At 31.7% G+C, this 17,166-nt stretch overlaps 1 protein-coding gene across 8 annotated transcripts in view; it reads right to left on the bottom strand.

The window, feature by feature from the left end:
• Window positions 1-12,632, bottom strand: part of LOC140452019 (uncharacterized) — a 72,018-nt gene extending 59,386 nt beyond the window's left edge. For 6 of the 8 annotated variants that reach the window (XM_072546033.1, XM_072546037.1, XM_072546040.1 and 3 more), the window contains exons 1-2: window positions 12,521-12,632; window positions 9,185-9,217 (exon numbers count right to left, since the gene is read on the bottom strand). In XM_072546033.1, the coding sequence (XP_072402134.1) occupies window positions 9,185-9,217; window positions 12,521-12,566 (79 nt within the window). In that variant the 5' untranslated portion in view covers window positions 12,567-12,632. Of the gene's footprint in view, window positions 1-708; window positions 936-9,184; window positions 9,218-12,520 lie in introns of those variants that run through there. The other 2 variants (XM_072546035.1, XM_072546034.1) reach the window with 2 other exon arrangements.
• Between the last annotated feature and the right edge of the window lie 4,534 nt (window positions 12,633-17,166).

Here is a 17,166-nt window from a genome sequence, read left to right as displayed (position 1 = left end):
GCTAATTTCTCTAGGTTATATCTACAATTTTCAATCTCTGAACCTTTATCCTCAATTGTTTCCCTAAACAATCTTCTGATTTTTCCGTATTCTCTTCTTTCTATTGGACTCTATTCTGACATTTGAAATAAATACTAGAACAATCATTATGCAGAGACCCCATACATGACATTTTCATTTTGTAAGCGTCCTTGACACAATTACCTTGACGTCCTTGACAAGAAAAAATTTATTCGTTCTGAACCTACGTAATTTAGCTAGTATCAAATACCAAATAAAAATTAAGAATAGTAGAAACGATGAAAGTGCCAAATACAAGTTCTAAGATTAAAAAAACAAACGTGAAACTCGGAAAGTCAAACAATAACAATAATAAAAATGTAACATTTAGGATCCAGTACGTTCAATCCATTTCAGTACCGATGATCATATCTTACAAAGAAATACCGCTTTCTATTAGACATAAACAGCTGTGTTTGATGCTTTTCAATGTCGAATGTTGCCGGAAGCTGTTTTATAATTTGCGGGAAACTTTCCAACTATTTCTAAAATGTTGAAATCATGGAATTCTTGTTTATAAAATTAACTGATTCAGTATAGGTAATAATACATTCCAGAGTTTTCAAAAATTATTGTGAGGTCTCAATAAAACATGAAATATACACAATATAAAAACCCATACATTTATTTGTCCTTTTTTGAACTCACCTTGCAATAATTTTATCCTGACTGCTTCTAGAACAAAGTCAGAATCTACCTTCATATTTTTTACTAACGAAAAACTGTAAACATAAAATTGTCTTAACTATCACTCACATTCTTAAGTAAATTACATTCCAATCATTACTAATTAAGTATCGACTGTTTGAGTTACTCCATAAATTTGTATCTAAAATTATAGACAATAAACAATGGGTGTCAACCAAGTGTGGTAATCAACCGACTAAATACTTGATGAAATCACTTCGATGATGTAAAAACTTGAAATGGAATACAAAAACCGAGATTCCGCGAGGATATCTGGTAATATCATACACACCTATTGATAAACTATTCATCTTATTTCCGATCATATTACAAGTACGCAATTAGAAGGAGACACCAAATAAACATATCACCCTGAAAATTTTCTACAGTACCGTACTTAGCGTCGAGGTGATCTTATTAGATTCGATAAAAATACTGGGATTTTGAAAGTTAAGTAGTAAATTAATTTCGACACAAAGCGATAATTTGAAATAAACGTGTATTCGTTCTAGCCGAAGAGAAGAATACACCATAATATTTTTAATACGAATACTGGGGTTTTAAGATCCATACGCCCATTCTCAAGAAAAATGAAACTGAATATTACAAGATAATTAGTTACGTAAATAAATTACACATTAGTCACGTTTGTTTTAAATACATTTATAGATTGTAATAAATTGCGTTGAAATGGCTAAGGGATGAAACAAATCAATTGTTTTAAACTTTATATAATTATAAATCTAAAAATAACAAAGCACCGGGTCCAGGTAACATCCCTGCAGAGTTAATTAAACACGGTACAACCAAAACATATATAAAAGTTTAGCCAAACTGTTCCAAAACTGCATTAATGGAATGACAACCCCAGAGGAGAGGAAGACATCATTCATATCCACTATACACAAAAAAGGCAGAAGGAATGAATGTGACAATTACAGAGGCATTGCCGTGACAAACTCAGTCAGTAGAATATACGGAAAAGTAATTAAAAACAGAATAGAAAGCGAATATAAAGACTTAGAGGCTGAGGAACAGGCAGGATTTAGGGCAGGTAGATCTACTGTTGACCATTTGTTTTGCATTACACAGATTTTTGAAAAGAAAATAGCCGTTAATCAAGAAGTCCATTTATTGTATGTAGATCTACGAAAGGCTTATGATAGCGTACCACATTATAAATTATGGGAAGCGTTAGAGAAAACGAACATAAGCATGAATTTAATAAATGCGACGAAGGAACTGTACGCTAATGCTAACTCAAAGGTAAAGGTTGGTAATAATCTGTCAATGAGAATGCCGATTAACAACAATAACATACACACTTTGTCATTTGCAGATGATCAACTAGTGATAGCACAAGATTATGAAGATATTGAGTATGACTCGAAAATTAATCGAGGAGTATAACAAATGAGGACTTAAAATCAATATCCAAAAAACCGAGTATATGTGTATCGGCGGGAAACAACAGGACCTCATATTGGAAGATGAAGAAGTTATCAAACATTGCAACACATATAAATATTTAGGTATGATCATCACAAAAGAAGGAAACGTAGACGACACAATTGAGGAGAAAAACAACCAAGTAAGAAGAGCAATTTCCCTTCTCAATAGTATCCTTTGGGATCAATCAATCTCTAATAATAACAAGCACAAGATATATAATACAATCATTAAAACTATAATTACCTACAGTGTGAAGTATGGCAAATAAAGGAAAGATACAAGAGAAAACTTGAGGCAACGGAAATGGATTTCTGGAGACGTTCAGCTGGAAAATCTAGACTAGAAAGAGTAACGAACAACAGAATAAGAGAAATTATGAAAGTAAAGCATACAATAGTAATCGATATTGGTACCCAACAACTCAGATGGTACGGTCATGTACAGAGAATGTCTGAAGAACGTCTTCCAAAACAAGTCTTAATGTGGACCCCTCACGGTAGAAAAAAAGAGGAAGACCCCGCCTTAGTTGGAGAGAAGGCATCAATATAGACAGAGACATAGAAGAAGGCTTATGGATGAATCGAGGGGAGTGGCAACTGGATATCGGAAGACGTAGGAGAACGTTTTAAACCGATCTATGTATATATATATATATATATATATATATATATATATATATATATATATATATATATATATATATATAATCTGTTCGTAAGAAATGAAAGGACGGAAGTCCATTTTCCAGTAAATGGAGGTGTACAGCCGATAATACACTTAAAAGTATTATCTTAATAGGTGGTTGTCCAGATAATATTACTAAAATTGCAAGTCGGAGGTCCATTTAAGAACATGGTTTAAGAAAACCTCAACGGAGCTGTTTCGAGCCGCAGCGAGCAAGGTCATGATTGCCAATATGATTTCCAACATCCGAAACGGATAGGAACCAGAAGAAGAAGAAGAAGGTCCAATATGACATTTGTTGCAAAAAGCCCTATGTGGCACATCGGTCTTTTTTGCATAGCATACTGATTCTTAAAAAGACCGTAGTACAATCTCTATGGACAACCGCCTGTCAGCTGTGGTCATTGAGGTTATAAAATAATGTTTTTGCATGGTTTATAGATAAAAGTGACTTTTTTCTTTATCGAGATTAATGTGATAATACAAAACAACCAGAAATGTCTGAATCAAGTAAATTCAATAAAGATGATAAAAATGTGTTTACAAGAAAATAATGAATGTAAGTGAACTTTTTTTTTGTGTACTGTGAAAATCTTCAAAATTTTGTACCTATCCTTTCTACACATTCCTAACTTAAAGTAGGTACACAATTATTGTGAAGTGTAATATCTTGTAGAGTATAAGCTACTTTTCCATGCTTAATAACAAGAGCTTAATTTTTAATAAAACTATTTAAGGGGTATCGCAATAATTGAAGCATTGTTATTTTTCAGACATTCATGTTCACTCTACTTATGTGCCTGAATCGGATTGATCTAATGAACAAATTCTGTTCATTAGAACGATAAAAACTACTATTAGTTAAAGCCTGTTGTGTTTAATGATGTTGCCAATGGAAATTTCTCCATGGATGAAGAAAATGAGAGTAAAAACATATTTGCTAAACCTTCTTGTAGTAGATATTCTGACGTTTCCAATGAAAATTTCTTCGTGGATGTCTTCGTGAATGAAGAAATTGAGAGTGAAATATATTTCAAAAAGATATTCTGACAACTCTTTGGATGACATAATATATCAACCAGAGGAAAATACAACCATTACCTGTGTTGACAGATAGGTGCTTTCCAAAAAACTGAACATGGGTAACAGTATTGAAGTGAAAGAACGAGGGAGATACAACAGAAACAGTTGTAAAGAAAACTAGAAAAAGAAAGCAGAAACCTTCAACTTGGAAACATAACGTAACAAAGGAGAAGAGACGATTAGGAGAGGAAAATTTAAAATAAATTGAAAAAAGGTAAAGAACTAGGTTTAAATGTACATACTACTAATACAGGATAATATCAGTACCCAAATATTTAATAGTTTCTGGAAAAGCCAGACAGACTGGGACCATAGAAGACAATTTATTGCATAAGCAATTAATGTGGGTACTGTTAGTAGAAGACGTCCAAGAAATGACAATCAAAAGGACCGAAGACGGCATTCTTACCCTCTCAAACGGATCTAAAGCATGGGTGTGCAAGTCATTTTTTTAACTACACTTGCCATCTCTGAGAAAATAGTCAGAAATTCAATAAAGAAGAAAATGAATGATGCGACTGAGTTGGTAATCAGTCACCATGTACCTAACCACCAAATTCCAGAAGAGGCAAAACAATTGGTTATGGAACACATAAATTGTTTTCCATAATTGAAAATCATTATTGTCGCAATGGGCCTGGAAGAGAATATTTAAATCCAGAACTAAATGTAATAATAATATACAAATTATATTTACAGTCGATTAACGAGAAGGAGTATGCAAAAGAACTTGCTGTAAAGAAAAGTATGTATCGGGAAATTTTTTCTACCGAGTTCAACATGCATTTCAAGCCCCCTAACACTGATACAAATGTGATACCTGTGACAGTTTTGAAAATAAGCCAAAAAAAGAAGCAGATTCTAATGGAGTTGAAGATATTTTAAAGAAAAGGCAGATCATTTGAATGATGCAGAAAACAGATACAAGTTAAAAAGGCAAGATAAGATGCAAGCAGAATTTAAAAGAGAAGTTTTAGCAATGATGGATTTGTAAAAATGCCTTCCCACGCCTATGTTAACTAATATATATCAACTAAAGCTTTAGAACAGAATTTGGACAAAGTAATTACAATAAAAGACAGACAAAAAGATGAAGGCAGGAAACTAAAATAAATATCAGAGTAAAAAATGTTAACGCCTTAGAATAGATGGAAATATTTGAAAGGGAATGTACAATGTACAAGATTAGAAATACAATAAAATATTAATCGAATTGAGATTCTACGATTATTTATAGAAGGATCATGTATTGACTAGTATATATAGTTCAATGGTTATAAAATGTACATTAAATTTTGATTGGAAATGGAAAACTAATTTCGGAAATATGTATGCAGAAAAAGCTAAATTCCAGTGAGATATACGCTATTGAATTTAAATGCTATTTATTTTCAAATTATACAGAGTATTTCATTAAGAATTGACCATATAGGAGTTCGAGAAACCTTAGCACAAAATATGAAGATTTAACCTAAAACAGTTCAATTAAACATTCCTCTTTACCGAGATACAGAGTGTTTTATTACAAATATTCTATAATGATTTTAGTCCATTGTTTTAACACCTTCCAATATTTTTTGTTCAAACTTAACAAATAACAGTTTACACATGTTAGGGCACTTTAACTATGTTAACAACAAGCTAAAATCACAAACCCTTAGTATTCGTGAAGATCGGGTTGAGCAAATATATATCTTATGTCAAATTAATGAAGTCAAGTTTGTGGTCGGTGGTGTTTACATACCTCCACGATCACTTCGTGAAGTATACAACTGGCATTCTCAAACTGTGGAAAATGTTGTTCTGCAATACTCAGCACAGGATATCTATGTTTTTGGTGATTACAATCTTCCCAACGCATCATGGGAGAATGATGTAATGGCGCATTGTCCTGCAGGTGATCCAGCTGTGAATATTGCTCAAGCCTTTGGTTTTTTAAAATTGTATCAACATAATATTATTCCCAATAATCGTAATGTATTTTTGGATTTAGTTTTTTTCTAATGTTAGGGAGTTTAATATCTTAAAAGCAAGAGATCCCCTTGTAGATCCTAGCATCCATCATATGGGTTATGAATGTTGCTTAAACCTCGATGTTAAAGAAACAAATAGAAATAAGTTGGTTTATGATGAGTTGTTTTATGATTTTCGGAATGGTGATTACATTGCACTAACAAATTAATTGCTTCTATAGACTGGCAGATATGTATGGTTAATGATTTTGAAGTTGCTACAAAATTATTCTATGAAGTTCTCTCTATAGGAATTGCTTACTTTGTGCCATTGAAGAAATATAGAACTTCAACGTTTTTCAAGTGGTTCTCTGCTGATCTTAGAAGACTGACTCTGGAGAAAAATACGCTCACTATATTTATGTTAATAATCGTACTGATGATGACTATATTAGATTTTCCCACCTAAGAGCTGAATGTAAACAACTGTCTGAAATTTGCTTCAGCAACTATATTAGAGGTATAGATACTGGCCTAAGAAATGATCCAAAATCATTTTGGAAGTACATCAATGATAAGAGGTCTAGTCATAACCTACCTAACTCCTTATTTTATCAAGTCCAATCTGCAACAAATGGTCAAGACATAGCTAATTTATTTATGAACTTCTTCCAAACGGTGTATTCACCAAATAACAACAACCTTTACATACCTATCCATCCATTAAATAGCAACTTTAGTACAAATATTTGTCCTTCTAAGATTACCACCGAGATTTTTAATGGCATAAATGAGCTGCCCAATAAGCTTACTGCTGGTCCAGATGGTGTGCCTAATTTTTTAATAAAAAAGTGTGTCTGTACCCTTGTAATACCATCTGTTATATTGTTAAATAAATTGGAAAGAAAGTTATGTTTTTCCTACATTTAAAAATGGTCAGAAAGATAATATTGAAAAGTATTGTAGCATTTGTATACAATCTGTAATCCCTAAGCTCTTCGATAGTCTTATAGCAAAGCAACTTTCTTGGTTATGAAAAGGCTTAATATCACAATCACAACATGGTTTTCATAGCAAAAAAATCCACTGCAACAAATTTGGTTTGCTATCAATCTGATATATTATCTCATATGGAAGACTGTAAACAGGTAGATGCAATATACACAGATTTTTCCAAAGAATTTGATCATGTAGATCACCTTTGGGCAAATTAATTAATGTATGCTTTCATGTAAGGTTTGTTGAATGGATTAAAAACTCTACATCTGGGAGAAGTCAAAGAGTCAAAATAGGTTGTCATCTGTCTCACAGTAACATCTGGAGTTCCTCAAGGAGGCCACACTTCTCCACTTCTTTTTAATATCTTCGTTAACGACATCACTTCCTGTTTCCTAAATAGCAAATGTCTCATGTTGGCAGATGACTTGAAATTTTGGAAAGTTATAGATAGTTTAAAAGATCAATCCTTGCAAGATGACTTAGACAGACTACAAAATTGAAAATCATGATTATTTCTGTATCGAACAACAATTATCTTTACCCTCACTCAAGAACCGTCGTGACATGTCAGGAGCTATATTTATATATAAGATCATACATGGATTTATTGATTGTCCAAACCTGTTAAGCCAGATTAACTTTAATGTTCCCCATCAAGCTCTATGTTACCACAATGTTTTCAATATTCCTTTCCACAGAACAACCTATGGTATTCACAAACCATTGGATAGATACATGGGGCTATTAAATGATCGCGTTTTTGATATTTTCAATATAACTTTAACTCAGTTAAAAAGATCTCTTGCTTTGTGATATGTATATTGGGATTGTTGAATTTTGTTCTTGTTATACTTTGTTTGTTTTTTTTTAGTATGTAAGATTTTTGGTCTCATTTTTTTTTAAACTTTTTAATATTGATTTTATATTATAAGTAATTTCAAGTTTTGCATCCTAACTGCGATATTGTATATTGTAATTTAAACTGTTAATGGGGTTATCCCGTGTATTAAATAAATAAATAAATGAAATAAAAAGACAGGGATATTCCCTGAGTGCTCTATTTTTCAACCTGATTATGGATGAAATAAAAATATCGGGAAAGAAATGAAAGGCTGCATTTCAAAGCGGTCGTAAGAACAATAATGAAATACGCGGCAGAAACTCGACATGACACAGAGAGGACAAAAGGGGTGTTAGAAGCAGCAGAGATGACAGAGCTTAGAACAAATGATGGTAACACACTAAGAGACAGATATACGACATAGATGCACCGTGGCTAACATCAAGGACTGGGTAAGAAATAGAAGAGCTGGATGGAACAATCAGATAAGCCGAATGACAACAAATAGAGTAGTAAACACAGTTATGAAGTGTTGAGACTACTTCCTTATCACTGTAAATTCAATGCTATTGAATTAATTTAGGCAAACTGCAATTCATATGACAATAAGTATATTGATGGAGATAGTCATTCTGATAGTGCTATTATAAATATGTGAAAGAGGTACTAAATCAATGTAACACATCAATTTGAGAAAAATATGTGAGACATACTCGTGAAATTATTAAAAGTGGTATGAAAAAAAAGGAAAATAAAAAAATATGGTTGACATTAACATTCAACCAATCATAATAGACACTGGTAATATGAGTAGCTCAGATTCTGACAGTGAAGAAATGTTAAATTTATGATTGTATAAGATGCTTTAGTTTGATAACATGTGTAAATTGCATCTAGTCTTAGCATGTTTATTACAGTTTTAGTAATTTTGTATGAATAATACCCATTACAATGCTCAAAGCTCTTCAGACTTGAATCCATCAACCTCCTTTAATTAATTCTGAAAACCATATTTAACACAGAATAAACAAAATGGATGATGGAGCCCTGAGGTATATTTCTATCCAGTTTTTTAGATCATAACCCATATATTTGCTTATATGCAATAAAAACAGTTATTTCTGATTAGTATGGATTAAATATTCATTTACTTTAGATGTTATTGGACCACTTGTAGGTTTCCAAAAAATGGAAAATCACGTTCATAAATGTATAAAAACTTCCATTGTAATATTAGCCATTTTCTAATACTTATAACTATATATATATAAGCATAACACGACGGGATTGAAAGGCTATAAAGACCCCGTTGGTGATGATACATAATAAACACTCATGCCTAAAGTATATGAAACAACTTCTCGTGGTTGTATGCTGAAATATCTTAGAACTAAAACACAATTCAAGCACACATTAAAATACTTACAATCAAATGACATTCCCACTTCTGTTTCTAATTCTGAAAAAGTAAAACAACAACCTTATCAACTGGTTGAAATTCAAAAATATCAAATTTAAATTTAGCACATGTTTTATTCCCTGTTTCCAAATTAAGTGTTAATAAGGTTGTTAAATATCAGAGGTAAAAGAATGACAGAAGAAATTATATAGAAGTTTGAACAAAACAGAGAAATATGTTCACACAACATCTAAATCACTAATTTAATGAAGCACGTGAATTTTTCAAACTCATTTTCAAATAAGAATCACTTCAAATATGCATCACAAGGTTAAGAAAGTAATATCCTTATAGATTTATTTTATCCAAGTAAAAAATAATATTATTAATCCTGGTATATGTCACTAGATATGAAAACTTCTAGATATGTTTATACAAAAATGTCACAGGTGACCTAGCAATCCTCTAGGTTCCTTCTAAAATCTATATACAGTTTTTGGCCAAATTATTAGACACACTATTTTTTAATAATTTATTGTTTTATATGAGTTTATATGCAGTTTTTCACATACAAACATACATGAAATTGATTTTCATTCAGGAAATTTATTATATATTTTGTATTTGTATTTATTTGTCACATATGGCACACTGTGTTATTCAATTCTTGCCAGAACTTAAACAAGTCTTAGCCTGTTCCCATGCTTCAATTGCAGGCGTGTCTCGGTGGCTTTATGTGAAGTGTTTGTTTATTTTGCAGTTTTATATTACGCAGCTATTTGTTTATTTAATGTGTAGAGTCTAAATAATCTGTTTGTACGCTTTCATCATGGGTAAAAAACACAATCTTTCACCAGGTAAATGCCCTCGTGAATGCTAAAATATCACAAAGATTGAATCAGGGGAAGAATTGAGCCAAAAAACGAAAGAATAAATGCGACAGAGAGCCTATTTTCACTCCGTAAGAAAGGTGTTTAAAGAAAATTTGCCTGGAAAACAGATTTGCTACAAAAAATTTGATAATAGTAACTACAAGATGGCAGTGTGAATTCTTCTGAATGTATTATGCAAAAAATTAAAAGATCTGGGTTTTAAGGCCTGCCGCCCCGCCAAGATGTCCAAGACACCTGCAATGAAAGCAAAGTGTCTGAATTGGGCCAAACAGTGGAGTGATAAAGATGTGAACTTCTGTAAGATCAGTAAGTTCATAATTTCTTCACAAATAATGAATTTGACCAACAGTAAGATTAGCACACATTTTTTTTATTGTTGACAGGTCTGCTTCAGTGATGAGAGCACATTTGAAATTTTGCAGAACAAAGCTCAGTTTGTGTGTCATCGTTATGGAGAAAAGTTTCATCCTGACTGTGTTATTCAAACAGTGAAGCACACTGTGACAAAGTTTGTGAGTTCATGAAAAGAGAAGTGGGTAAAGATATGATCACAAAGAAAACGCAGCTTTTAGAAGGATAGTTTACATGTGTAATCATCATCCTCAAATGCACAAGACAGTACAGGTTTGCATTGATAGTATGCCATGCAGAATTAAAGCTCTAATAGCAGCTAAAGGTGGTTCAACAAAATATTAACATTTAACTGTCATTATTTCTGTTTTCTTTCAAGAGTCAATAAATACATATTTGTTCATTAATATTAACATAGCTCATAATTAACATTTTTTATAAAATTTTATAGTGCATCTAATAATTTGGCCAGGCAATGTACAAAAAAACATCACACAAAATAATGTTTTAGATATACTATTATGAAGAAAATTGTAATTTTTTTCCTAGTTCAAGGGATGAAAAGAATACTTTATATAAAACCAAAGTGATATTCATTATATTTAGATAGCTAGCATGAAAGTACCAATCAACCAATATAATATTATACAAAAAGAAAGAATAATAGCAATATAATGTAAACAGTATTATGGTTAAAATCAAACTAAACTGAAATCGATATATTATATATAATTTATCTGCCTATATACTGGCAGACGATACTTGCCTTATTCAAAATGAACAACTGGGTACATTTAATATTATACATAGGAATATTATTAATAAAAACAGTGTGGAATGCATACAAAGGAAACTTTCGATGTATATTAAGGTAAATTAGACACAAAAAAGGCAGACACACATATGTACAGTCTTTAACATAAATATAATCATAGAGACACAGTAAACTAACGAAAAAATATGAAATGAGAGAACAAAAATATCATATCTTACTCTAATAATGCCACAAAAAGAAGTACATTTTTAACCCAATATATAATTACCAACTATGAGCAGAACTAAGAATGTGAACTCATTGTCAACAACAAATGAATGAAAAGTGTGATATTAGTGCAATACTTGCAACTTATGTAGCCATATGAGTCTAGAAAGTCAAAACAGGAAGAGTGCTAAATTTGTGCTATATCTAGAAACAAGGATCTAATACATTAGCCAAAACTAGGATAAACTATGCAAGGTCAATTAAGCTATATAGTGTACAAACAAAAATTGACCTAAAACACAACAGAAAATGGCAAGCTACAAATTTTGATCAAAATTAAAAGATTACATCATTAGGAGATGGAAGAAAAAATAAAAAGTTGAATACAAGACAAAATTCCAATAAGTATAGAAATAATGACAGGGAGTAAATACATGAGAGCAGCAAGAAAGTGACCTCCCAAACAACATAAGGGTATAGTATACTGAAGGTAAAGTTAGTCATACAAAATAAATAGATACAGAACTGATTAAAAACAGCTGTCAACTGAAATAAAATGAAAAATACTGGAAATAAAGTAATTACTAGCTAAGAAGTATAGGAAATTACAGAAAATAGCTTAATAGATTTTAAAAATCATACACACATATATAAATCATGTGAGACCCCACCGGCGGAAACGACCTATGAATATTTGTCAAGTTTTCTACAATCTAAAAGGGTACAACTCATTTCTAAAATGTTGTTATAAGCAGGAATTTATGAGTAATAAAGCGTCATAAATTTGGAATTAGGTATCTACTTCATTAACTACTTCCAATGAAATTTCTCCTAGGTGACAAGATTATTCTATCAAACTTAAAATGTATATTTCTGTACTACTTACAAAATGACATCTAAAATCAAATACAGACTTAATCGAAGAATATTGGATGCTAAGATTAGAAACAATCAAAATATTTGTAGAGCAAACAACAGTTATAGGTGATTCTTGTTCATGAATAGTTAGGTACTTATTTGTTGCACCCACAGATGTTCAAATTATATAACAATGACTCGATACAAAAACAAATCCCTTGATCATAATGTGCTCTTAAATTAATTAAATTAAAAATGATATTAAAGAAAAAATCTGACCTGTAGATTTGGATTGTTCTGAAAGTTTCCTTGGATTTTCTGCCATTTTATCTCACTAAAAATAAATCAGCACTGCAAATTACAAACACGCGTCATTACAACGACTTCTGACAAGTGACAATTGACGATGGCAAACGACGATGGAAAGTTTTGAGTCATAGATATGACGTCACCTAAGTTAAACTAGCCTTCTTATGCCTATAATTTTTATGAGATATGTCTTTACAAAAATATTTTGGAGGAAGACGACCATTATTATTAGAGATACTGCTATAGCTATTGAAATACTTGGAAAACCCTCAGGAAAGAAGTTAAAAGACCTAGTGGTGGTCAAACGAAATTCAAGAAAAACTAAAGAAGAGAGAAAATTATATAAACAGTGATAAGAAAATAGGTTGGACATAGATCTTCAAAACTATACGGTCGCCAAAAAGAATTGACTGCGTCAGTAGCAAAAGCGTATACGAATCTATAAGATCAACGTGATACCAGGGAAGGAATAACAAAGATAAGAAATATGAATTTTAAGTACGAGTTATAATATTTGATGATTGTATTTTAGTTTTTAGAACATGTATTAAGGTAGTGGCTCCGTGGCTTCGAAGGAGGTCATCTGTCAATGAAGAAAATTTACGCCATTGGTTTAGGGATATTAAATCGTACTTTGAAGAGAATTATTATTACGACATTTTTAATGATCCTAAACGAGTATTCAATGTTGATCAGTCGGCTTTTTATATGAATCCTAAAGGAAGTCGAGTTATTACACTCAATGGAGATTCCACTGTCTACAGCCATCTACCGGCAAACGATGAGACGAGAACAAATGACGAGAAAGAGACTGTTCTTATGACAGCAAACGCAGCAGGAAATATTGCCCCAGGCATGGTAATGTTTGCTTATGAAAGGATTCCATCGGGCATATCTGCTTATAAGCCAAAATGTTTTGCAATTGGTAAAAGTGAAAGTGGATGGATGACCGCGGAAACTTTCTATGAGTATATAACAAACGTTTTCTATCCTTGGGCTGTGGAAAATGAAATTGTGTTTCCAATTATATTTTGCGTTGATGGACATTTACATGGATAGTCACTTGACTTTACCTCTTAGTTATTTCTGTACTGAAAGAAAAATTGTTCTTATTGCATTGCATCCTAATTCGACACATATTACGCAGCCGATGGATGTAGCAGTTTTTAGACCCATAAAAAATTGCTGGAGAAATGAAGTAAACAATTGAAGAATACAAAAAAATGGTTCAAAAATGCAGAAGGAGAATTCTGGACCAGTTCTAGCAAAAGCCATAGAGGCCAAAAGCAAAAATTATATTGAATGGTTTTCGTGCTGCCGTTTTGTGCCCATTCAACGCCGATGCAATCAACTACCAAAAATATTTCAAGTCAAATAATACAGAAATTCACAATAATCCATTCACCATAGAAGAAACTCCTTATAATTAAAATATTAAATAATTTTTAATCCTTTTACCCCTATTGCTGAGACGCCAATGGCCGTATTTGCAAATAATATATAGGTGGTCGTGTTTACCATTAGGAAATTCCAATGGAATCTACCGACTATCTCAAAAGACGGAAGGTCCGACTTATTAAAGACGCGAAGTAGTATACTTTATTGTAGGGCTTAGCTAATCCTTTCCGGTGCGAAGTGGGTTCTTTTTTGATAAATTTGATAAACATCGTCGAAGGCACGTTATAGTAATTTTCTGAGAGAACGTAATTCAGGAAGTTTTATATTTCTCACGTTTCCAATTACTAGTACCGTTATTTACCTTGAACCCTCTGATGTCGTTAGGACCTTTTTAACTTCTTAGAAATACATACAGGCTGGCCTGTCATTTTTAAGTGGGGGTTATCTCACCTTTTTTCTCACATTTTTTTTGGGAAGCTTGTGAAATTTTGAGAGGAAGAATATTACTTCTGGCAGGGCGATCTTTGAGTAAAGATGCTTGCTGATATTACCGTCTTTGTGTTATCTTTCCGTCTCTGTGAATTTTTTCTTTAAGTGTGTATATACTTATTATTTTAGTTTCTTAATCTAATACCATATTAGAATAAATATTGGTATAAACTACCTTTAATTGAAGTAACTTCAGTGTTTAATACAAGTAAAGTATTTAGCTTCAGTGAAGAGTGCAGCAGTCATCAAGACTTATCGTAAGTTATCATAATCATTTTATCTTCAACTATCTGGGCAAATCTCCGTCGACTATTTCTTCTCCTATAGTTAAGGTTAACTACTGAGTTAGCATTCAATCAAGGAACATTTAATATTATCATACGAACTTTCAATCAACTATTAAGAACTTCTAAATTAAGAACATTTAATTCTAAGTTATTCATTAAACAACAGTGCGATATAGATAATTATCTTAAACCAAGTGCGGGTTGGTTTAATATTTATAATATAGAATTCTTGTAACCTTTTTATTATTCCTTGTTATTATCTTATTCTTGTATTCTTTTGAATTTAACTTTAATTAACTTTGTTTTATTTGCTATTCATTTTTTTTTAATTTAGTGTACCCGTTATCTCGAGATAAGCCTATAAACAGCAAAGAGAGATTTCGATCAGCATTAGGTGAATTTTCTTAAATATTATCAGGCTCTCTTCGCTAATAATTTAATTTGTGCCTCATTTTATTACACCGCATTTGTAAAGGTATTTCCTAATTATAATATTGTTTATTGTTATATGTATACCACCATTCAATAATTGATGGTGCATTTTTTTTAGATGTGTGTACATTCAGCTGCCTATATCATAGTGGTGTTGAATATATTGTTTTGTTTCATCAAGGAATTTTATTTCTCGACTCCTAATAAGTTTCCTGATATAACAATACCTCTGAATGTTCGTTTATTATATTAAATAATTATTATACCTTCGACCAGAAGAAAGATCAGGCTGATTAAGTTTTGTAGGTAAGTAGGTGGACGGAGTCCACCTAATATATTTATTATTTGTTTATATAGTGTGTTGACCAAATTTATTTAATAATTAACTGTCGATATCTTTATTTGCTTTTGGTCTCAGAACTTAAATATCTTTCCTTGCCTCTTTTCTTTTCTAAGGTTTCTTAATTTTCTCCTTGAACCCAAAAAGTTAAGTGGCGCCCTGTTTCTATCTTATCTTATTTTTGGTAATTTTACCCGTCTATCTTTTTGTTTATTTCTCTATCTTTTCTAATATCTGTTATCCTGTTCTACCTTTACTTATTTCGTCCGTTGGACCCATTCCCGGTTCCAATAGCTAGTTTCGAACCCACGACTCGCTCTCCACCAACCATCTGGCTGCCGTCCGCAGTGTGTCCATTGATGACCTTTCTAGCACCATCCAAAAAAGTTTTCCGAGGTTACAACATTTATCGTTCCCAAATTAAATGACCCTGAAATCTCAACAACAGAAGAAGACCGTTTAGATAACAAGGAGAACAACATGGATAAATGCAATACAGATAGAGATCCACAACCACATTTTGATACGGATAATAATCCACCAGGTTGCGATGTTGCAGTTGTTGAACTCGATTTTAATATTAACGTTAATATAATACAACTATTTTAGAAAACTTACAACAGAGTCTCCATGAAAAATCGCCTGAAAAATATATAATATATACCAATTGATGGAAAAATTCCTACTCCATTTAGGAAGGCATTGTTTTGGCCAGACATTGTTTTGTTTCTAAAGAAACGAAAAAAAGAGTAGATGAAAAGTTGCCTTCTGTTGCAACTTCCACTCAGTGGAACAGTGGAAAATATATCATTTCAAGAAAAAAATGGAAAAATAATTCAAAGAACAGGAAAAGCAAGAGCGAAAACGAAAACGAGAAGAAAAGAAGATTCTGCAAGAAAAAAAAACAAAGCGGAATTACAATGAAAATTCCGATTCTGATGAAAAGAAGATTCTGAAAGAAAAAAAACAAAACGAAATTTCAAGGAAAATTCAGATTCTGAAACATCTCTATCCGATGAGCAATTAAATTTGGAATCTGATAGTGGTGATGACATTCCAGCTATTGTTCCAACATTCAACAAATCTCATTTAAAAGAAGGTTACCATGTTATTGTTATTTATGAAGATCAACACTACCCGGGAAAAATAAAAGAAGTAAAAGAAAATAAGGCGTTTGTTAGTGTTATGGTATGTATATGGTAAGTAGCAACGTTAATTCGTGGAAATATCCAAATAAAGAGGATGCAATATGGTATGATCATACTGATATTGTGGAGAAGATCAAAGAACCAGCAAGTTTAAATAATCGTGGAATGTACAGAATTCAAGAAATAATAAAGTTTTCCTGTTTTAATTAGATATTTGAATAAATAAGTTCATTTTTTTATTTAAATACCTTTTTTGATATGTCAGGTAAGGTCCATTCGCTTAGCTCGGGCATATTTTGACAGATTCATGGTCGGAAACCTATAACACAACAATTCCTACTTCTCAGTATTAATAGCTCAAATATACTACAATTGCAGACTTCTTCCTTTGAAAAAAGAAGAATTATTCTAAATAGTGGAAGTGTATACTGAACCCATAAAATTTTCCCTGTATATTTTAAAATATAATATTTGAGTTGTTACAATTTAACATATTGTATTAAATATTTGTATTAAATATAA

Source organism: Diabrotica undecimpunctata, chromosome 10, assembly GCF_040954645.1.
Source record: "Diabrotica undecimpunctata isolate CICGRU chromosome 10, icDiaUnde3, whole genome shotgun sequence".
NCBI classification, from domain to species: Eukaryota; Metazoa; Arthropoda; class Insecta; order Coleoptera; family Chrysomelidae; genus Diabrotica; species Diabrotica undecimpunctata.
Note: the sequence above shows the minus strand (reverse complement) of the source record. Positions and strands in the feature narration are given on the sequence as shown.